This window comes from Marmota monax, unplaced genomic scaffold (assembly GCF_021218885.2).
Source record: "Marmota monax isolate L192 unplaced genomic scaffold, Marmota_monax_Labrador192_F-V1.1 WCK01_AAM20220418_F8-fsc00269, whole genome shotgun sequence".
In the NCBI taxonomy this organism is placed as follows: domain Eukaryota; kingdom Metazoa; phylum Chordata; class Mammalia; order Rodentia; family Sciuridae; genus Marmota; species Marmota monax.
Genome location: NW_026694072.1, coordinates 1,780,141 through 1,804,890, shown reverse-complemented (window position 1 = coordinate 1,804,890; position 24,750 = coordinate 1,780,141). Strand labels below are relative to the sequence as shown.

The following is a 24,750-nucleotide window of genomic DNA, read 5'->3' as shown; positions in this document are numbered from 1 at the left end:
TTCACACCATCACTCTACGTAGACATATTTCACTCGGGCGGCCACTCGCCTTTCATTCAATTTTGCAGAAATGACAATTCATTGTAGAGTTTGGGTAGACTGCTTATCTTTCCTTAAAAGCCCATAAAATAGAATGACTCAGTTCTTTGGCTGTCCTGAGCTTTAAAAAATTACAATTGTTATCCATAGTGGCTTATTTTTCCTTTTGGTAGCTGTAGAGATTTAGTTTGGGGTTTGATTTATATAATATTTTAATCTTAAAGTTAAAACTCTCTAAATTTATATTTACATCAGTTCTCACCAAATTGACAGGCACTCTGGAAATCAGGTGTGTACAAATGTTTGTTTACTCTTTATCTCCGTGATTGACCTAAGTTTGTTTCCGAATATCATAGTGTCCAGACTATTTGGGGTCAAATCAGTCACTTTGTCCCATTTTTGACATGCGCATTATTTTTTTCAGGTTCAGAAGGTAAAGCGGTAAAACTTGTAACAAACCATTTCCGATTGACATGTCCCCAGTTGATTGCATATAAGTACAACGTTGACTTCAAACCAGATGTAGACGATACAAATCTGCGTTCACAGTTACTTTTTCAACATGAAAGAGTTTTTGGAATAAGCCATATATTTGATGGAAACTCTTTATTGTTATCTCAAAGGCTACCAAATCAGGTTAAGTAATATCTGACGTTTTCTTTTCTTTCTCTTGCATTTACACTTTGCTATCACAAAACTGTTTCTGTACAAGAGCGTGTAGAGAAGTTCTGAGGATCTCTTGCCCACAAGACTTGTAACTAACCTGCGTGTCACATTTGATCAATATGAATGATCAATAATGCTTCTGATGTTAGTGCTTAAGGGGAATTTAAATGGAATTGAAGCACAATGTGGCTGGAAAATACTGATTAAAAAATTTTTTTCATTTACTCTCAAACTTTAGCAAAAAAAAATGTTTGGATAAGGACATATTTTCCTTTTATGCATTTTCATGATCTTCTTTGAACTTCATCACCAATAAATTTTGATATTAGTTAACCAAATAAATTATTTATAGGAGCTTAAGTTAAAAATTCTAAAGCTTGGCTTTTGTGAACCGTGTTTTCTACACGCAGGCATCATAGTGGAGTGTTGGATATCTAAGGGTCATGTTGGCTTGTTATTCAATGAAACTTTTATTTCTTGAAAGAACGTCTGGAACTTTTTTGTTTTCTACTCCTTAGGAGATGGAATTTGTCAGCTATACCCTAAGCCGTAGCATTGTGAAGATCACACTCCAGCTTTCCAAGGAACTGCCGCCCAACCACCCTGACTGCGTGCGCTATTACAACGTTCTCTTCAGAAGGTGTGTTGGCAAGATTGAGTTCCCATGAGCTGCGCTCATGGTTCACTTAGGCATCAGTGCTGGTGAACAGAGCTGTGTGCTTCTCACACTTTGTGAATTGACGGCCTCCATGTATTGAAGTGGTGAGAAGTCTTGGGGAAGAAGTGACACTGGGACAAGCTCTGGGGCTCATCTCCAACACTCATTCTCCCTGCCGACACCCATTTCCGGTGTTTGGTACCTGCCAGAGTTATCAGATGCATAATGGGTGTTTTTATCTGGAGCATCTGCTTGCCCCTTCTTCTGGAGTCACTATGTTGACCAGATGTTCAGAATTACAAACTATGTGTCCCAAGTTTTAAGACGTTTAAGTTCAGTTCTGGGAATGAAAGACAGTCTGCTGAGATTTGTATAATTTATCTTTTAAAAAGAGCCAGAAAAATTGAAGTTACATGAGCCTTTAAATCTTCCCTGGGAGCATTGGCACATGCAGCTCTGGAGGCTGAGGCAGGAGGACTGTGAGTTCAAAGCCAGCCTCAGCACTTTAGAGAGGCCCTGTCCCTAAATAAAATATTAAAAAGGGCTGGGGATGTGGTTCGGTGGCTAAGCACCCCTGGGTTCAATCCCTGCTATCAAAAATGTATTTTATATATATATATATAAATAAAATTTGGTGTGTGTGTGTGTGTGTATATATATAACCAATATATATTTTTTGTATTTATATACACATATTTTTGAGATATATATGCATGTGTGAGAATATGAATATATAATCTTCATGTAATTTATTATCGGGTGCTTTGTCTTAATTGATAATAGAACCAAAACCATTGGCAGACTGTTTTCCTAATGTATCTTACGTGTGACCAAATGCTTAGTAACATTCACTCTTTTCAATAAATTCTATTGTTTCAACTTCTAGAACTCTGAGGCAGATGAATTTGAAACAAATCGGCCGCCACTATTATGACTACAGGAAGAAATGTGTTATGTTGGACCATGGGTTTGTATAAAGTAGAAAATACAATGTTCTATAGACTTAATATATTGTTTTTAGAAAGTTGCTCTATTTGAACTGGTATGATTTTAAAGTGATATACCCTTTAAATTGTACCACCCACCCACCATGATCAACTAAAGTTCAATTTAGTATAAATTAAAAAGAAAAATTAACCTTAAAAAACCCAGCATGATGCTCTGCCACTGAGGCTTATTTTAAAATGAACATTTTTTTTCTCTTCTCCCTCTCTACCTCCCTAACCTGGGGTCGGGGGGACAGGTTTACTCTTGGTCCCCATCCAGTTATCTGTCCTTAAGTGTATACCCACCACAGGAGTGAAGAATTTCAGACTTGGGGATGGCACCGGAAGAGCTAAGAAATGATTATCTCCCAAAATAACAAGTGAAGTAGGACCAGGAACACCTGGAATTGCCTCTGTCAAAACCCTCTGTTCCCTATGATGGGCAGAATCGGTCTCTGGGACAGGAGCCCCCTGTGTTTCTCCTTTCCTAGCAAAGCAATTAAACTTTTGGTTTTATTAGAAAGGGGGGGGTAGGAACCTAGTATGAAAAACATAAACCTAAAAGTATTCAGTTATTGTATAAACAATACAGGAAGCCTAAATCAATTAAAAATTGAGTGATAAATGCCTGAAATTTAGTAGCAATTATATATTATATGCATCTCTATTGTTGGGATATGTGTGTATATAAATTTATTTTAAAAGTTAGAGATGATGCATTAAGCCTGTATGTAGTAATAACAATTAACAAAAAGATGTGCTACTTATAAGTCATCTTTATTTGAAGGTCCTTGGAAAGATCAATTATTGCTAAAATTAAGGGATCAAAACCAGTTGACTTGTACCTATTTTAGACCCAGAGCTCAGGCCTTGAACACTTTGCTTCCTGCGCAGAGGCTGACCATCATACTCTCATGCGGTTTCTTGTGCCTGCAGGTTGGAAGTCTTGCCTGGTTATATTACTTCCATTCTTCCGTATGAAAACAGCCTTACTCTGTGTGCCGACCTGAGCCATAAACTACTCCGATTGGAAACTGCTTATGATTTAATAATGAGACTAAAGGAGAACAATGAATTTGCCAAAATCAAAGAAGAATTAGTTGGGTCAATTGTTTTTACAAGGTAAGTCTACTTTTTAAACAAATTTATATAATCATCAATTTGATTACTCTCTTCACCCCACACACAAGATGTTCCTGTTCTTCTTGAATCACTGAAGGTGGACATTTAGGACTAGAAATAGCATGAAAATCATAAGAACCATCTGCTGCTCTTCCCATCTGGTTACAGCCTGGGAGAGTGTCTCTAGGCTCTTGTTGTCCCTCAGTCCCTGACGCCCATTCATTGGGTCTGCTTGCCCAGAGCAGCATGTTTTTTTCTGCATTTCTTCCCTTTTATTTTTTTGGGTGAATGATAAGCTATTTTAAAAATTAGCTCTTACATATAATCCATTGGCTACATTTTATTGGAAGGAAGTTTTTATCTTAATTTTCCTTCTACACAGAAGTATTAACTTGATAAGACAGTGGAAAGCAGTCTTAAAAAGAAAGCTAGAGAACTCGAATTTCCCAACTGCAACCTTATTAAAAAGTGACAACAATTGAGACAGGGTGATACTGGCACAAATATAGACCCGCAGACCACTGTTACAGAGCTGACTCCAGAAGTCGGCCCTCACCCTTGCAGTTTCTTATTTTTACAGGGATGTCAAGTTAATTCAACAAGAGGGAAAAGCCTTCTCAGTTATATGCTGGGGTGACTGGATATCCACCTGACCCCTCACACAATGCACAAAGTTCACCCAAATTTAATTTCAGAACTAACTCAAAATAGACCATGTGTACACCTATATAAGAGCTAGTAGGAGTAAATTTTGAGTTTGGATTAGGCAAACTCTTCTTGGATAGGACATCAAGAGCACAGAGATAAAGAACATTATAGGTAGATTGGACTTCAAGTTAACAAATTTTATTCTAAGTACATTGTCAAAAAAGTGAAAGGACAACTGACAGACAAGGAGAAAATACATGCAAGTCACATGTATTAGAAGTAGTAGTATCTAGAATATATAAAGGACACAACCCAACAAAGAAGCCCACCAATTTTTTAAAAAATGGACACATCATCGGAGTAGACCTTTCTACGGAGACCTTTCTCCAAAGCAGATATTCTGGCCAGTGAGCACATGAGAGAATGCTCAACATCATCAGCCAGTGAGACTCAAAATAAGGTACTACTTCACATCCATGATGGTGGCTAATATGAAAGCAGATATCAACAACTTGGTAAGGATCTGGGAAATGTAGAACCAACTTTCTACATTGAGGTAGAAATGTAAAATAATATAAATTCTTTGTAAAATGTCATTTGAGGAAGTGTCAGACTAAAGATGGCATACCACATGACCCAGAAACCCCACTCCTAGTTATAAACCTAAGGGAACTGAAAACTTTTATCTGCCAAAATTCATACTTGCATGTTCATAACATAATTCATAATAACCCAACTATAAACAAACAACCCTAAGGCCCCTCAACTGGTGTATGAATAAACAAAATGTTTATCCATCCAACTGAAAATGTGTGTATTTGTGCATATACATATGTATTGTGTGTGTGTGTGTGTGTGTGTGTGTGTATATTTTGGAACCCAGGGCCTCACCCATGCTAGGCAAGTGCTCTAGCACTGAGCTACAGTCCCAGCCCTTTGTTTTCCTTTGTGACAGGGTCTTGCTAAGTTTCCCAGGCTGGCCTGGAACCTGCCATCCTCCTGACTCAGCCTTTCTAGTAACTGGGATTATAGGCACAGGCCACTGCTTCTGATTCCAGTAGAATATTATTTGGAAATTAAAAAAAAAAAATCAATTACCAACACTTTCTACAGCCTAAATGAACCTTGAAAACATTAAGCTAAGTGAAAGCCAGGAAAGATTACATGCTGTACAGAGGCAGGAAGTTGATTTTTGGCTGCCTTAGGGCTGGGAGACTAGGGTGGAAATGAATGGTTGCTTATGGTTATGATGCTCTTTCTGGGGAGGTAGAAATATACTAAGATTGTTGATTGTATGACTCTGCAGATACAATGAAAACCATTGGCTCATTCACTTAAATGGGTGAGTTGTACAGTATGTGAATCAAATCTTGTTAGTATTGATATATCCTACAATTACTTGGAGGATTAAAAATACTTTCGTGTGCAATGACTAAGTCAGGAATACCCTCTTACGTTGTGGTTCCGCCACAGATACAACAACAGAACCTACAGGGTGGATGCTATCGATTGGAATCAGACTCCCAGAGATACATTTCCAAAATCAGATGGTGGCCAAATCACCTATGTGCAATACTACAAACAGGTAGGAAATCTTATTTTAAAAATTTTGAATCTTAAAATTTTTCAAACTTAGTAGAATAAACTTCTCAGAAGTCTTACTTAGGAACCTTAGATATACAGTATGAACATACTCCCCTTTGGGGACTAGGGCTGCCTTATCTATTATCCATGTGTTCAAGTGCCTGGGCAAAGTGGCATCATTAGACAGCTCTAGCAGGGCCACTCTGTCAGCCTTAGAAGTGGCTAGAGTAGTTTTCAACATGTAGATGGACTATTGGATAAAAATAAAATATGGTCAGTCTTCAGATAGAAAAAGGTACTTGTCTAGAAGTCTCAACTCTGTAGTACTTGGTGCAAAAAGAATAAAAATGATCAATTACACTTGATGTGATGTCTCAGTGATGTGCTAAGGCACATCATGGGTTCCACAATTTCAAATGTGAGTGTTCACAAAGAAATAAGTAAACTTAGTAAACCAGGGAGCACCAGTTGATACAATCGACTTTCTAGTTTGGGCAGATGAAGAATGGTCATTTAAAGAATGCCAGATACTTGTAGCAACTAGAAACAAGTTGCAGATGGATGATAAAGAAAAGCTTATATTTGTATATAAGAACCCAAAATATAGCCATGTGGAGCCATTGATAATGACTGCACTCTGGTGGGTGTCCAAGGGAACAATAGTACCCTGGAGTGAATGCCACCCTCAGCCTTGTGTCTTCCATCCAAAAGCAGTTAGTGCCTCAATCGCCTCTTGGCTGTGCATGCTAGGACAGTGGAGCCTCCTGATCTTGAGGAACTTGGGTTCTCACAGCAGGCAGACAAGAAAAAACTATTCTGATCCTCTTACATAGATGGGGCCTCTCTTGTGGCTACGTAGATTGAGTGGACATGGAAGCTCCTGAGAAGCTGAAATGTGCATGTCATAAGGGAGTGAGCTGTGTGCAGATCAGGGAGAAGAAAATGAAGGGGACAGTGAAGGCCCCTTTTTCACGGTGTTTCCCTATCTTGGAGCTGGTGTGTTCTCTGGAGAATTAAGGTGGTTCACAGAGGGAGCTGTGTCAACAGGGCTGGGGCTGCACCCTTATTGGAGGGTGAGGTAGGGGACGCCTTGTATAGAATTTTGAGCCCTGGGAAAACTTGAAGATTACTGTGATCAAATGGTAATATGTAGATGGATCAAGTGATCTGGGGTTGGTTTGTTTTTATTTTTTGTTTTTTGTTTTTTGATTTTTTTTGGGGGGGGGTGGGGGTGGGGGGGTTGGTATTTTGTTTTGTTGTGGCCCTGGGATTGAACCTGGGTCCTTGAGCATGCTAAGCAAGCACTCTACCACGGAGCCCCATCCCCAGCTCAAGTGATCTGTTTTTAAATACTATTTCATCTATATATACAGAGACAGCACAGGCAGGTAAAAATGGAGGCAAGGAATCCAGCGAGGAGTTTATTAAAGGGACTCAACGGAAATGGTGGTGTCCTGGCTTGGAGAGGTGAATAGGAATGGGCAGGACTTGTGGATGGTGTGGATCTTATGGGTGCCAGAAAAAGGAGAGAAAAATGGGTGGATGATAGCATCATCCTCTGGGATGGGGGAGCCTGGAAGAAGCTGGCTTGGGTGGGCTGGAGGTATGAGAGGCTCTGATGGAGTTGCAAACTGCAAAATCAGTGAGCTGCATACCATGAGAAAGTTCTAGGACAGGGACATAGGTAAATTCCAGGTGCGTTTTAAATAACTACAGGCCTCTTTAAGGAAAAGACATCTCTCTTCTGTATCAATGTCTTAAGCTAGCCTCCTAGTTTCAATTCTTAAGAATAGTCACAAAAAGCTGAATTTGAGGTTGTCTTCTTCGGAGTGTGGGAGCTTTCTTGAAATTCCCAGGTGCTTGAGAAACACCTGATGCCAGAATCCATGTGACAGATTGTCTTCAGCCAGGACCTTGCTGATAAGTGATGTGGAAGGCTCTAGCAGGATTGCTTTTTTTTTTTTTTTCAGGAGGAAAGGCACCACACTATTTGAGAATTGCAGCATCAGTGTAAGAAGTTGTTTGTGACATCTGGTTTTTAAAATGTCTTTTCCTCCTGGAAACATGAACTATGAGCTTAGGGGAGAAGACTGAGAAGAAATGTTGGATGTAGAAATTTTTAAAGGGGGTCAGGATTTGCCCTTCCCCATTAGTGTGAGTCGTCTTAAAAGTTCTTGGTGTCCGTTAGGAGTTTTCAAGGCAAGGTCAGTGATCACTGTATACTCCTAAGTCTCTCAGCCATCGCTGTGTATAAGGGTAGAGAACAGTACAGTGACCTTAATGTGATGCTTTGTGGGAGCCCGACTCTCTCTCTGCCACGTCTGCTTATAGGAACCATAGCGACGTGGTCCCTGGGACATCAACATTAAGAAAACTTAAAAAGTCCTCTTCATGCTTTCTTAACAGCTAAGGGAAAAGTAATCACCAGCACACCTCCAGGCACCATGTGATCAAAAACACGTGCTTTTGTATCTCTTTATGTCAGGTTTTCTATGTCTTTTTTTTTTTCTGATAGTCACACCCGTCTTCCTTGCTTCTCTTGAGCAGAAATACAATGAATATATCACTGACTTCAAACAGCCACTCTTGGTCAGCCAAGGAAGATGGAAAAAGGGCCGGAGGCTCATGCCACGTTCACCTATACGTCTGGTCCCTCAGCTGTGCTACCTGACAGGTAATGCTGACTGATGGAGTCTCTGTGGAAGACAACCCAAGTCTTTAAAAGTCAGATTTAGCTGGTGCCGTGGTGCGCACCTATAATCCCAGCAGCACAGGCCAAGGCAGGAGGGTGGCAAATCTGAGGCCAGTTGAGGCAACTTAGTGAAACCCTCCCTAAAAACAAAAAGGGTAGGGATGTAGCTCAGTGGTCGAGCACTTGCCCAGTTCAGTCTCTGAATTTTTAATACCAGAGAAAAAGTCACTGATTGAATTATGATGTAGAAATAGTCTTTTTGCAGAAGCCTATGACCCAGAATTGCAACCCCTAAGTTGGTCAGGTGTGGTTCCCACTACCTCCACTACCTAGGTCTTCCCTAATATAAATTTATTCTTGCTTGTGTAGCTGTATTTTAATCTTTTTTTAAAGGTCTAACAGGTACCATACAAAGAGGATCTTCAATAATGAGAGAATTGTCTGCAAAAATGAGACCAGGTCCCATGAACAGGTCAAGGGTATTGAAGGAGTTCAGGGACTCTCTACAAGTGTAAGTGCTAATTTTCTGACTGTGCTTGTGCTTGAGTGTCGTGTGCACTGAGTTTGAGCTCTGTGTGTATATCCCTTGACATCTCAGATTTTTTAAAAATGACTATTGCAGAAAAAAATGCTATTCTTTGGGGGAGAGGGGGAGCAATTCCAGTTTTTCTGATTGGGCAATGTTGGAGGACCAAGATACAGGAATAATGAAAGGGGCTCTAAATTGCCTATGGAAATGTGAGTCCAGGGGCAAGATTATTTCAGAGTTCTATCTGCAGTATTGTTAAGTTCCAGCTGCTTGCCCCTTGCTTGACCAATTAAGTTGACAGCTAAGGAGTTGAGGCAAGGCAAATGACTTTATTCAAAGAGTGGCTCAGTGAGAAGAAAGAGGGAATTCTCTGCCCAAAGCCCTTCCTCTTAGGAAGCTGATCTCGGGGGGCTTATGTTAGTGATTGACGGGTGTTCCCAGACAGTCAGGCATCCTGCAGCAGGAAGGCTGAATAATGGATATCCAAATCGTGATGTTTTCCAGTTTCTAAAATCTCAACAACTCCCACCATGAACAGAAACACCTCCACTGCTGAATTTCAATATTTCAACCCTGAGAACAGGCAGTAATGGATTCAAGGAAAATGGTCCTGATTTGCATATATCTAATTGCCATTGCTTATTTTCCTTGATCTGATCACAATGGGAATATTTATATTTTCAGAGACCAGAATGCACAAAGAGAACTTAGTCGCTGGAGTTTTGTGCTTGACCCAGACTTTTTGTCTATCTCGGGAAGAACTTTGAAAGAAGAAAGAATCTTCCAACATAAAGATTCGGTAAGATGAATTGTCAGGATTTGCATGTCATGGTGGAGTCAAATAGAGTAATACACAAAGGAACCAACTCAGCCATGTTTATAGCTATGCCTGTTGCTCTTCTCAGTACACCTATTCTTTCAGTGAGATGACGGGAAACACTGCATAAGGATATGTGTGAAGCACTTGGCTATAGTGAGCTCTCTCATCTCTTTATCTAAATCTGTGGACATTTGCTCCTGGCAGTTGGAAGACTGATCTTCCAAGTATATTCTTAAGGACCAGATACATAGAATCGAAATGATGCAGAGGAACCTGTAATAAAGGAAAAGACTGAAGTTTTAATAGTATTAGAGCAAAGAAGGATTAATGAATCCGGCAGCACTCGGAACCAGAAGAGGTTCAGAGTTTCATGGCAGCAGTGTGGGCAGTGAGCTGCCACAGGCTGATGTAGAAGTACAATGAAAACGATATATTTGACTGGAGTCGAAAGACCCTACATAGATGTTGGTTGACAGTTTCTGGTTGGTAAATTTCCTAGTTTCATTTTACTTTTTCATTAGGTCTCCACGTACCTCTGAGGAAACTGAGATCCTGGAATCATCTTAGTCTAATGAACTCTCAACTAAAACTTCATGACACCCAAGATAGAATCCAAGTTCTGCTAATCTAGATCTTAAATATGTGATCCACACATTATTTAAGCTAAGAATTGAGAGATTTCAATAGAAATTGCACAGGTATACAATGGAAATGCCCTTGGATAATGTTGATGTCTAAAAAAAGTGATTTATGTCTTATCATTCTTTTCTAGTTTGAGGCTGATCCACCAGCAGACTGGTTAAAAGGATCAAAAAGTACATCCTTACTTAGAGCGGTGTCACTGAAACATTGGGTGATACTTCATACTAGGAACTGTGTTTCTGAGGCCAAGATCTTAGAGGAGAATCTAAACTCGGTCACCCCTGCCATGGGCATTACATTAGAAAAAGCAAAAATGTAAGTAGAGTGGCAATTTCCAATTTAGAAATCGGTTGTTAACAATCTGAAAGTAGAGTCTCTGAGATATCAACTGGGAGGAATCATTTTCTTTATCAAAACTCTGAAACCCTGTAAGTAAATGTTAATTTCTTATAGTCAACAAACACTAGAACAGACTTTTGTGACATGCTTTGTGGCTGTTAGGATACATGTTGAGGAAGGCATGGGAATGAGCAACTTGGTGTGAATGGATGGGGAATACTTTTTAAATTTGTTTACTTATACATGACAGGAGAATGTATTTTGGCAGAATATACATACATAGTTTAACTTATTCTATTTAGGATCCTACTCTTGTGGTTGTACACGAGGTGAAGTTACACTGGTCATGTATACAAATACAAGGCTAGCAAAGTGAGGACTGATTAAATTGTACTGTCTTTCCCCACCCACCCCTTTGTTTGCTTTTGTCTAATCCAATGGGTTATTGTTATTCCCCTCCCCAGCCTCCTTTGTTTGGGTTAGCATCCACAAAGCAGAGAGGACATTCAGCTTTTGGTTTGGGGGATTGGCTTATTTCACTTAGCATGATAGTCTCCAGTTCTGGATGGGGACTGTTGAGAACTAGGTCCCACTGGATGCAGTGGCACAGCATGTAATCCTTGTGGGCAGGAAGCTGAGGCAGGAGACTCACAAGTTCAAAGTCAGCCTCAGAAACTTAGTGAGCCTCTGAGCAACTTAGCAAGATCCTGTCTCTAAATAAAATATAAAAAGGGCTGGGCCTGTGGCTCAGGGGTTTAATGCCCCTGGGTTCAATCCCCAGTACAAAAAAAAAGAACAACAACAAGGGGCTGGGGTTGTGGCTCATTGTTAGTGCTTGTCTTGCATGTATGGGGCACTGGGTTTGATCCTCAGCACCACATAAAAATATATAGATGAAATAAAGGTATTGTATCCATCTACAACTTAAAAAAAGTTTTTAAAAAGAACCAAGGTCCCAATCATGTTTCTAAAAATTGAACTTATTTTTAAATGGTTTAATCTTTTTGTAGCAATTTTGGGTTCACAGAAAAATGGAGAATGTATGGAGACTTCCCATGTACTCCCTACCTCCTCCATTATCAATATCTCCCACTAAAGCAGTGCATTTAAAATAATTGATGAAACTATATTAATAAACCTATATTAATCCATTACAATTGCTCAATCTATAGTTTACATTGTACAAAATCAAGAATGAAATTCATTCTATGGATTTGGACAAATGTATGTGACATATATCCACCATTACAATACCAAGCAGAGTAGTCTCAACTAATTTTTTTTCACTATGTCCATAGTTTTCACTTTTCCAGAATTTCATACAGTTGAAGATTATAGTATGTAGATTTTTCAAATTAGCTTCTTTCAGTTAGTAATAATGTACTTAAAGTTCTTCTTGATAGCTCATGTCTTTTTAGTGATAAATGTTATTATGTTGTCTAGATGTACCACAGTTTTTTTTCATTCCCCTACTGAAGGACATCTTGTTTTCTTCCAAGGTTTGACAGTTATGCATAAAGCTGCTCTAAATATTTATGTGCCAGTTTTTGTGTGGACACAAGTGTTTAACAACTTTGGATAGATACCAGGAAACAATTACTGGATCATATCATAAAAAAGTGTTAGTTTTTAACAAACCACCAACTGTTTTCCAAAGTGTCTGTACCTTTTGCATTCCCCTTGGCAATGATCAGAGTTCCTACTGCTCCAATTTCTCACCAGCATTTGGTGTTACAGGTGTTCTGGGATCAGGTGATTCTAGGGTGACATTGACTCTGTTGTTTATATTTGCATTTTCTCAATAGCATAATATGGAGCATCTTTTCACATGCTTATTTGTTAGATCTTTCCATATTTATCTTCCTTGGTGAGGTCTTATATGTTTGGCTCATTTTAAAATCAGCTTGTTTTCTTATTGGTGAATTGTAAGAGTGCTTGGTATATTTGAGATAACAGCTCTTAGTTAGATGTCTTTTGCAAATATTTTGTTTTAATCTGTGGCTTGTCTTCTCATCTCTTGACAGTTTCCTTCACAAGGCACAAGTTTTTAATTTTAATGAAGTCTTACTAATCTATTTCTTCTTTTTCATGAATTTTGCCCTTGATGTTGTATCAAGTTGTTGTCATAACCAAGGTCATGGAAATTTTCTCCTATAAAACTTTAGGAGTTTTTAATTTTGAGGTTGTACATTTAGGTCTGTGATCCATTTTTGCATTAGTTTTGGGAAGGGTGTAAGGTCTGTGTCTAGACTGATTTTCTTTCTGGCATATGGATGTCTGTTTGTTCCAGGATCATCTGTTGAAAAGATTCCTTATTGTGTTGGTTTTGTTCCTCTGTCTGATTATTGACCTGAGTCTATTTCTGGCTATATAATTTCCATTGACCAATTTGTCTATGCCGTCCCCAAAACCACACACTGTCTTCATTACTGTAGGTTTCTATTAAGTCTTGATGTTGGATAGGTCATTCCTCCACCTTTGTTCTTTTTCAATATTGTATTGGTTAGCTGTGATGCTCCAATTTAAAAACAAATGTGGAAAGAGAAAAAAAAATGTGTTGGTTATAGTGGGTCTTTTGCTTCTCATAAGTTTTAAAAATTAGTTTGCCAATATTCACAAAATTATTCACTGATTTTTGATTAGCATTGCATCAACTATAAGTTGAGTCCATCTATGAACATGGAATACTGTTCCATTTTATTATTTATTTATTTATTTATTTATTGGGATTTTAGTTTCCCTTACGTAGGTTTTAGGCATATTTTGTCAGATTTATACCTAAGTATTTCATTTTGAGGTGTGAATATTGTTGTTTTTTCATTTAAAATTCTACTTTTGTTGCTGGTATTTTTTTAAAAAAGCATTTAGCTCTTATATATTAAGCCTTGTATCCTGAAACCTTACTGTAACCTCTTATTCATTTCAGGATTTTGTTGATTCAGATTTTCTTCACAGATATCATCTACAAAAAGAGGTTTATTGCTTTGACTTTCTTCTATAATCACATTAGTAAGAAACTTTGAGTAAAATGTTAAAGGAGTTTTATGTGTGGGGACACATCTGATTTTTAAAAGTTTTTTTTAATCAATCCTTTTAGTTATGAAAAATTGTGCTCAATTTCTGATCTGAGAGTTTTGTCTGATGTTTGCTGTCTCTCTCTTGATTGTGCTTTTGCATTTTGGTGTGCCTTGTAATTTTTCCTTGCTGGCTGGATATGATGCTTTGGGTCAGTGTGTGCTGTAAATGGTCATGTGGTAGTAAGTTAAAGGGAAACTAGACTCCTATAATGAGGTGTCATTCTGTGGTGAGGTTGAGCCTGTGGATTGTGGATTTCACAGGTGCTTAAGTTCTTCTCTCCTTGGTCAGGCAGGACCAGATGGCTAGAGTGTGCTAGAGTTGCTATTTCCCTTATCTCATGCAGATTAGCTGATAATTCCCCAAAAGATCAGGCTCTGGTAACTGGTTTTCCCTGCAGGCCAGCCTTGCTGGGAAGAAGAGTTTTCTAAAATATTTCAGAAGGATTCTTCTTCCCCTCCTCTTTTGGAATCACCAGGGGATTTTTCTGATATTTTAGAGAACCTGGTTGATCTCCTAGAAGTGAGTCTTCCAAATTACGGGGTCCTCCCTGGGCCTGGGTACACCTGCAGTTTTTTTAATTTTCCCCAGTTGTCCACACTGAGCATCCACCAATTTCAATAAATTGTCAATGACAATTTAGGTCTCTGCTTTGTCTTGGGCCTGTTTGCTCTGAGCCTCTTGGGCAAGCCCTGACTCTTGGGATCACCTGTGTTTTTTCCTTGGGGGCAGCCATTTGCCCTGTGTCCTCACCTCTCTTAGGGATCCTAGAATGATTTTTTTTTTTTTTTTCAGTCTATTTAGCTTTTTACTTCTGATGACCAAATGGTGACATCCCAGCTCATTACAAAGGAAACCAGACCTACAAATTAGTTTGAAAAACAACTAAAATGGAAATCTTGACATTTTTATCATGGCTTATTTTTATTCATTGCATGGAATATTTGTTGTGTTTCACTATTCATTTCCACTGGAGGATTGATGATATGTTTATTTTCTAGGAGAGAAGTACCTGGTAACACTATCTCTAGTTATATAGACATTTTAAAGACGCTTATCAAAGATGGCCCAGAAATGGTAAGTGTCTAGTTGGTGTGTGTTCTTTAGTTCTAAATCTGCATTTACATGTACTTTAAAATTTAGAAGGCTGCCCATGTTCCCCTAAACTAACCAACAAATGCCAATGTATCTCTAGAGTGTAGCTGAATGTGCACTGTGTAGCTGAATGTGCACTATCAGGGCTTAGCTATTCCTTTTGCTAATGTTCTCAGGCTTTTTTTTAATAGTCTTATACTTGGACATTTACATTTTTCCAGTTTTCAATTATTTTGTTAAAATATTTATTTTTTAGTTGTAGTTGGACACAATATCTTCATTTTATTTTTATGGGGTGCTGAGGATTGAACCCAGGGCCTTGCACGTGCTAGGCGAGCGCTCTACCGCTAAGCCACAATCCTAGCCCCTTCTCAGGCTTTTGAATTTGGAATTATTTTATAAAGTGATATGACATATAAATTTAATGTAAATGGGTTATAAAAATCATCATGATTTTCATCTCCAGTTATGATCTAAGTAAATGTTTATTTAGTATAGTATTTCTTCTAGCTCGAGTCCTTCCTCTTGTTGAATGATTCTTCCATCCATTGTTTTAGACCAAGTTGTCATTACCTGGTGTCTGAGTTACTACAGAAATATCCCATCTTTCTCCCTTCCTTGAATTCTTTTCCTTAATTCATCTTGCATCCTCCTCCTTCCCTCAGGATGATCTTTGACCAGGGAGGCTTTCTTAATCATGAGGCCAGTATGTTTTTCTTCCTTTTATATGAAGCCTAGACTTTCTTTTTTTAATTGCTATAGGGAATCTTTGGAGGCAAACACCTTTTCTGAGCCAATATCCATTTTCAAATGAAATGTCTTAGCTCTTCAGAAAAAGAGGTAAATCAATAGAGATATATATTTATTGGATACCACATGTTTTAAAGTATGTTTCCATTGTGAAATGGTTAATTCTAGCTAATTAACATGCATTACCTAATAGTTGTGTCGATGGTGAGAACACTTAATATCTACTCTCGTGACATTTTTTTCAAGAATATTATATACACCATTAACTATAGTCAATGTGCTGCCTGCTAGATTTCTGGAACTCATTCCTTCTACCTAACTATAATTATGTGTTATTTGACCAACACCCCTACAGGCTCCCCATTCTTGGTAACCAACCCCACCTGTGGTAAACACTGTCCTACTTTCCACTTCTGAGATCAACATTTTTAGATTACACACACAAGTTAAGTTTATATGATGCTTTTTGTTTCTGTACCTGGCTTATTTCATTTAATATCCTCCAGGTTCATCCGTGGTATCACAAATGACCAGATTTCCCTCTCTTTATAGTGAGTAGCATTCACTATGTGTATATATACTACTTTCTTTGACCATTCATCTCTTGGACATGTTAGTTGATGCCATATCTTGGCTATTGTGAATAGTGCTGAGTAAGCATAGGAGCACAGATACTTCTTTCATGAACTTGTTTCCTTTACATATATACCCAGCATGGGATCATTGGACCAAAGGGCAGTTCTGCTTTTAGTTTTCATGGAACTTCCCCTCTGTCTCCAATGATAGACTGTACTAGTTGACATTCCCACTGGCAGAGTGCAAGGGTGCCCTACTCCACACCTTTGATCACAGTCATCCTCAATGGAGTGAGGTGATGCCTCATATGACTTTGATCTGCATTTCCCTGATGATTAGTCATGTTGAACACATACCATGTACACCTGTGAAACATGCATAAATACATACACAAAATCTTATGCCTGCATTTTAGGATTTTAGTTGTAAGACAGAAAAATATTTGTCTAATCCACTGACTAATTCATTTGTCTAATCTCTCTCAATTTGGATTTGCTCATTTCCTCATAATTAGATTCAAGTCATGCATTCTTGCAAAATACCATAGATGTGGTAGTGGGTTTTTCTCAATCCATGATATCAGGAAGCACAGGATGTTGATTTAAATGAACTGGGACAAGTAGAGTACCTAGCAAGTACCCTATCTATAAAGATCATCCTGCAAATGGTGGCTTTCCTGATCCTGGTATCCTTCTGTGGACACTTTCAACCCATCCTTGTTAACTTCACCCTAAATTCTTGGAAATCGAGTCAATGGAACAAAGGATTTTTCAAGCTTAAGCATTGGATGCACACTTCCCAGTTTGCCAATTCTGCAGCCTTTTCCTTGTGATGTGATTCTACACTCTCTACTTCCTTAGACTTAGTCACTTAGTAGACTCTAGTTTATCAGTGTTCTGCCTTGAAATGGCTTTCATTTCTCTTATCATTACTGTCTTAAAGAGTTTCATGTCTGCTTGCTTTTAAGGTGGTTTGTATATTGCCTGATGATAGGAAAAACAGGTATGATGAAATAAAAAAATACTTGTGTGTTAAATCTCCAATTCCAAGCCAGTGTGTGGTGGCACATACCCTGACTAAAACCTGGACATTAAAAACCATGGTCGTAAAGATTGCCCAGCAGATGAATTGCAAGATGGGAGGAGCCCTCTGGAAGGTGGAGACAGGAGTATGTAGGATTTCATTACCTTCTCTTTTATTTGTGAATAGTGAAATTTAAGAGTCTGTTTTTTAATCTAACCATTAAGTTTTGTTCATACTCTGTTCTAAATTTACTTTTTTTTATTAAAAAAAAAGTTGAAAAAGACAATGTTCGTCGGTATTGATTGTTTCCACGATATTGTAAGTCGTCAGAAGTCAATTGCAGGATTTGTGGCAAGCACCGATGAGGAATTAACCAAGTGAGTAAGCTTTGGTAGACATTTGATTGGTAGCTGTCTGTGCACCCAACCAAAGAGGTGACCTGACTCATACTTATTGGGAGTTCGGACGAGTAGTTCTTAGCCATGAGCTGTCCCAATTTTCTGGCAAAATTATGCTCCCAAAATATTTTGCATGAATGGTTGAGTTCGTGGGGGGCTTTTTTGTTTGTTTTTCATCTGACAGAGCAAAAAGTAGCAGATGACAATAACTGCTTATATTTAGTTCTTTGGGTGAGACTCTGAAATCATGAGATAGAAATTAAAATCTCAGCTGAGCCACATTCTCTTCAGACTCTCGTGGGTGTGGCAGAGGCCATTTCCTAGTGGTGCTAGCACAGAGGTCCCGATGCTTTGCTGGCTGTCAGTTGCAGGCCAGTCTAGCCTCTTAGAGGTCGTGCACATTCCTTTCCACATGCCCCCCCCCATCTTCCAACCAGAGGCCTGGAGGTATAGAATCTTGGCTTCTTCAGGCCTTTCTATGTAATGTACCCACAAAAGGAGATGTGCATCTGTATTTCCACAACACCCCTTTTCTTCTGGAGCCATTTTCCCCCCCATCCTTAGAGTAGAAAACACACCACACCTTAAAATGAGTTTGTAGCCCTTGTGTATTACATGATATATGGCCCTCAGATTACCCCTGCCCCCATGATTGATGTTTGTGGCCCACTAGAGGATGATTTCAGAGTGTTCTTTAGAGAAAATCCATCCTCATTTCCACAGATGACATCATTTCCCCCAGTGATTCTCTATTTCCACACAGTAACATTTTATACTGCTTTTTCTTTGAATTAGAAAATGTTGCGATAATGGGAAGACAGTGTCACTCAGTGGACATTCTGAAGTAATTTCTAGATTTAAATACTGGCAGTACAGCAGGGAAAACGGAGAACCAAATGCTGATGGTAACTCATGGAGGTTAATAAAGAGGCAGACAAATAAGTAGAGCACATAATGTCAGGTGGTCAGGTGAGCTCCTTCTGAAGTAAACAGTAAAGAGAGAGCAACTTGAGACATTTTATGAATTTTTTTGTGGGTGGGTGGTAACAGGGGTTGATCACAGCCACTGAGTCGCATCCTCAGCCCTATTTTGTATTTTATTTAGAGACAGGGTCTCACTGAGTTACTTAGCACCTCGCTTTTGCTAAGATGGCTTTATACCCATGATCCTCCTACCTCAGCCTCCTGAGCCACTTGGATTACAGGTGTACACCACAGTGCCCAGCCATTTTGATTTTACTGGACATGTTGAAGTTGTCATAATAGCTGTCAGTCTTGCAAATCAAATTGCTTCCTCAGATTATTATTATGGGTGAGCCCTTTGCCTAAGACATTGACCCCCAAAGCAGAAATCTCCAGGAGAAGAGTTTTCACTTGGTCACATTCCCCAGCAGATGAAACTAGAGTAGTCATGTATGTGGACAACATGAGTAATGTTTTAAAATGATTTTTTAGTTGCAGATGGGCATAATACCTTTATTTTTAGGTGGTGCTGAGGATCAAACCCAGTGCCTCACAATTGCTGGGCAAGTGCTGTACAACTGAGCCACAACCTCAGCCCCAAAATGAGTAATTCATAATAATTTTAACAGTTCTTGTTTGTGTGTATTCAAAAACCCTTATAAGATGCCTAAGATATCAAAAGAGACTAATACTTGATCATTGTAGATATGTGAAGGGATTGATCCTTAATTGGATCCTTTGGCTACTGGTGTGTGTGTGTGTGTGTGTGCGCGCGCGCTCGCCCGCATATATACACATGTATATATTCTTGTCATAGATTAACTCAGAATCCAAATGATGAAATTCTAAGATTCCAGTTAATTCATTTTTTTTTCTGAAAATAGGTGGTACTCTCAATGTATCTTCCAGGCACCAGGAGAGGAGCTTGTGGATGGACTGAAGAACTGTTTGCAAGGTCAGCCTTGGGGTTGGTGTACCATCGTTCTACATCAGTAGTTCTTCACAAGTGGAGATAGTGCCCCCAGAGACCAGTCATTCATGACCGAAAACACTTTCTTGTTGCCACACTGGGATGATGGTTTGCTGGCATGTAGTCCAGCAGGTAGAGACCAGAAATGCTGCAAAACACCCCATTGTGTATGACATGACCACCCACACCCATACCACTCAAATTTCAATGGTACTTGTTATTGAGAACCCCTGGACTATTCTGAAGTTGGAGTCTGTGAGCGAAACTGTCCTGAAAGCTACAGTGTTGAAAGGTGAACCCTGACATTGTCAAAAAGAGCAGAGGCCAGTTTGTCCCAAGTTGAGGTGTGCTTACATGTTTCTGGGTTCCTTTCAGGTGCCTTGAATTCCTGGCTTAGAAATGTACCACATGCACCAGAATCTATTGTGGTCTATCGGGATGGAGTGGGAGATGGTCAGCTTCAGGCCTTGCTTGACCATGAAATATCTGAGCTCGTGAGCTACTTAGAAAATGAGTGCCCATATAGGTGAGTACATAAATTGTCCAGTTCAGATAATGTAAGAAAAAGCTGTTCTCGGGAAGGAAAAAAAAAAAAATCTAAGGGACATGTGAAGAGAAAAAGGGGCTTGATTCACACAGTGGGCTTCAGTGGCTGGGTGGGCAGTTAACAGCCCCAGCCCTTTGACTTTGTGGTTCACACGGAGTCAGGTGCAGAGTGTGGTGGCAGCCTGTTTCCCTTCATGGAGCACTGTGTGGAGTGCTCATCTGCCTTACAGATTCACAGATGTCCATGAGCACTTGGTCCATGGCTCTCAGATGTCACTCCTTTGATCCTGGAGTTTTTAAGTCTCTGTGCTGGGGCTCCCTCCTAGCTGTGTCCGCAGCCTCTTCTGATTGGGGGGCCTGCTGCCCAGCAGAGACAGCAGGACTGGTTCTGAGGTTCAGAGGAAGGGTCCCTTCACCTAGGATGTGGGTGGCTCTAAAGAGACTCCTCCTCTTCTACTGCCCCACTTGGGTACATGCAACCAAGTGTTTAAACTGGGCTGTATGGAGGGGGGCTGCTGTCCACAGGCTTTTAAATAGGTCCTAAGCGTGTGAGGTTCTAGCACCCTGAATGCTTCTGAGATGAGATTGAGTAAACATCCTAATTTATCCTAATTTTTCAAGTATCAAGTTAACTTTCATTGTGGTGAAGAAACGAATAAACACCAGGTTTTTTCTTAAACACAATCGAAGACTTGGAAATCCAGCTCCAGGAACTGTTGTTGACATGATGGTAACCAGGGAGCAATGGTAAGAGGGTTTTCCTTTTATATCTGCATCTATAACGTTCTCAGTTCACCTTGGCAAAATCCCTTCATCCCAGTAACTTCACCTTAGAAGCATTTTCTCATGCTTGACAACTAATTTGATCTATATATTTTTTCACACTTGGCCAGGGACTCTTCATTTGGATTTAGAAATTGTGATTGGTCTTATGGTTGTTTCTTAAGTATTTTTTGTCTGTGGCAAAATAAAAGTAATTTTATTGTGGCCTAAAATGCCTTCATTTAAAGTCGTAAATGGGCTGGGGCTCAGTGGTAGAGCGCTTGCCTAGCATGCATGAGGCACTGGGTTTGAGCCTCAGCAGCACATAAAAATGAATAAATGAAATAAAGGTATTGTGTCCATCTACAACTAAAAAAATTTTTTTAAAGAATAGCAAATTGTGTTTGACAGCTGGGAGTTGTCACAAATCAAATATGAAATATGCCCTATGAGAATGTCTATTTAAGTAATAACCTGAAGAGGTTTTCAGCTTTTAAAAATGTCTTGATGCTTTTAAAGGGGGCAATATAAAAAAAAAAGTTTCTCTTATGACACTTATCCTGTAAGAACATAGACAAATAATGCATTATAAAGTAATATTGGATAAGCCACAAAATAGTTTTATATTGTCAGCTCTATTATCCTTTTATATTGTCAGCTCTATTATCCATGAACATCTGCAATAAATCGGAGCAGTCACTTATGAATTCTTTTCATGTAAGGAAGCAACCCACCATGAGGGAGAATCAGCAGACAAAATGACAACAGGATCAGACATCCAAAACTTTTAGACAATGAAATGATTGCAATAATTCCATAGTAAAGTATGCTTAAAAGGGAAGATGGAATGAAGTCATGGAATAAAAGTCATAAGAAAAGTAACTAAGAAATGTTGAATTAAAAGGTCAATTTGGACTTGGATAGTTAACAATGATAAACTTTACAAAAATAAAGAAATTGGAGGAAGTATCAAAGTGAAGTTTACCTGGAAAGAAAATGGTTAATTAGAAAATACATTAAGTATCCATGATGCAGTAGTGAGCCTTAAAATATGGAAGCTAAGAAAGAAATGCTCAGGAAATTGAGGCAAAATAAGACTTGCTGTATATCAAATAGAAGGTTCTATAGGAAAAACATGGGTAGAAGTAATAAGCAAAGACAGACTGAGATTCTGAATCTTCATGTTTGAAAATAATAAAATCTGAGCAACAATAAAAATGAGTCTCCATTTAGTTGAAATTTAAGAACAGCAAGAATAAGAAATTTTAAAAGCAGTCAGAAGAATACTATTATTTATATTTATAAACAATAATTATTCAGTACCAGTAATAGAAACAATAGTGATATTGTATCTTCAAACTGCCTCCAAAATATCAAACTAGAATTTGATAGCCCCCTAAGCTATCAACAAGCGTACCTAAAATACAAACATGTTTAGGTAAACATATGGTGTCCACATGAGCAGATCTACCCAGCTCTCGCTGAAAGCCTTGACTTCATAAGTAATGAATAACTGCTAGGTATATTAAAACATCGTAGAGTTCCATTCTTATGGATGTCTGTGTGTTTTTTAAAATAGTAGATCTATAAAACTATAATCATATTTAATTAAAACATTTTAAGGTTCTCAGTTACTGGGGAAAACAAGAGCTTCTGGTTAACTTTAGATGTAGATGTTTCATTTCCATAATTGAGTTATATGAAATTGGAATGGGAAATAAAACATATGAATAGAGGGAAGAAATGAAATTACATTAAGGAAGGGCAGAAACATTGATCAATATAGTCTAATACAGGAAAGAACTAATTCAAAAGGCAAAAGTATAAAGCATTACATAGGACTGTACACATAAAAATAAAATTCAGTATTTACAACAAATGGAAATAGATTAACCTTGCCAGTTTTGTCATTTACAGAAGCCTGTATCCCCTGCCCAAGAAGCCTCATCTTTAAATTTCTGCATCTAATTACCTGTTGCCACCCAATGTGCCAATTCTGTTTCTTTTCCTGGGCATCAGTACCTATATTTCAAGTCTCCATCTCAGGAAAGTTATTATCTACCTGAACTTAATGGTCCTTTATGGACTTGCTTTATCAAATCATTGTTAGTTAGACAGGCTTCTAAATTGAAAGGAAACTCTGTCTATAGAACAGATTTCTGTAAATTAGTAAATGAAATATTTTCATCTGATACTAGGGTTATCATATTCTACTCTAAAATAAGCAGAGACCCCCGTGTTCTGTAATTGCAGGTATGACTTTTACATTGTAAGTCAGTCTTCTACAGTTGGTACTGTGACTCCCACTCATTATAATGTTATCTATGACACCGTCTGCTTGGACCCGGATACAGTCCAGCGTTTAACTTACAAACTGTGCCACATGTACTACAATTTGCCAGTGAGTATTTTATTGTGATTTCCCTTCAAATCTGTAAAATGTGTTGTTTAAAACTGAGCAACTTTTCAACCTCTGAATTGATATCTATGACAATGTAAACTTAGAGATAGTAAATGTCCATTTGAGTGTAAAGTAAAAAAATATTTTTTTTCTTTCTACTAAAGGGCATCATCCGAGTTCCTGCTCCTTGCCACTATGCCCATAAACTGGCTTACCTTGTGGGCCAGAGTCTTCACGATCAGCCAAGTAGCTTACTAGCTAACTCTCTCTATTACCTTTGAGCTGCAGAAGATGTGATATTGAAAACCACAATTCGTACATTAAAAAAATTTTTTTTGAAGCTGGGTATCTGAAATAGATTCATAGCTAAATTGTAATCATTTTTTATTGCACATGGGAGAATGTTGAACAGCATCAGAGATGGCAAAGAAGAAAACCAAACCAATATCTAGCAGAAAGAAATTTAGAAATATTAACTCTGGTATTTGGGATTGCTTATTAAACCACAAATTCCACAGGAGACAATTGAGAGAGAAGTTGAATTTATGTTGACAGATTGGGTCCAAATCAGTTGGTGCTTTCTACTTAAAATACTACCCCCGACTTGACCCAAGGCTGCCTTTCCAGCCTGCAAAGAACTGACAGAGGATTGTCTTGCAATTTCCCTTTCAAATGTTGCAAAGCTTAAGTAATTAAATGTGCCCAAACACTGTGCGTTCCAAGTGGTGTGCTGATAATTGAAAAGGGGGCATTAGTCATCTATGGATTATATCTTTGAACAGATGTCTGTTTGGAGAGGTAATAGAGAACATGGTGATTTAAATTGGCAATTTGGGAACATGGACAGCTTTTGCCACTTCTACCACAAAGGATATTAACATCTCTTAGCCTTTCTTTTGCTTGCTGTCCCAGTGTGATGCCATATTAACTGCACCATCATCAGAGTTTTCAATCTGTTGTTTAACCTTACCTATGAGGGCACATGCTTTCTCGGGAACCACACAGGTTACTCTTTCCACTTAACAGGATTCTTTGAATAGACTCAGGAAAACAAATGTATGAGAACTTTATTTTCTCGTACTCCTTTAAACACAATGGTACTTGGGCAAGGCAGGGTGGGCAGAGATTAGTTTCAAATATAACAGAAGGTATGCTAGGAAATAACTTGCTTTAATTATATGGTAATTGATTTTGTTTTGCGATTTGTGCCTGTCTTATTAAAAATAATTATTTAAGAAAATTTTTTGTAATATAGGTGAAATTCTAGTGAGATACACAGCCAACCATGATAGAGGAGATAGGCCCATAATTAAACAAGGGCTAAGGCAAATGTTCTTTTTTTGAAGTTAGAATTTGGTTTGTTGTTTCTAGAAATCTAAAAGATTAATTTGGAAAGAAAGAGTAGAACACTGCTATTAATTTATAGGAAAAAGTTTGCATATATACAAATGTCATTCCTAATGCTA

At 38.5% G+C, this 24,750-nt stretch overlaps 1 protein-coding gene across 1 annotated transcript; it reads left to right on the top strand.

Annotated features, from left to right (window-relative positions):
• Positions 1-463: 463 nt before the first annotated feature.
• LOC124106674 (piwi-like protein 3) lies at positions 464-24,750 on the top strand (the record flags this gene model as incomplete). Its single annotated transcript, XM_058585536.1, has 17 exons — positions 464-675; positions 1,224-1,345; positions 2,250-2,330; positions 3,286-3,471; positions 5,593-5,704; positions 8,251-8,377; positions 8,789-8,906; positions 9,609-9,723; positions 10,517-10,701; positions 14,802-14,877; positions 17,189-17,389; positions 17,518-17,621; positions 19,490-19,560; positions 19,951-20,101; positions 20,743-20,868; positions 23,137-23,284; positions 23,449-24,750. Coding segments are annotated over 17 exons (2,252 nt in total), but the record flags the coding sequence as incomplete, so codon positions are not given.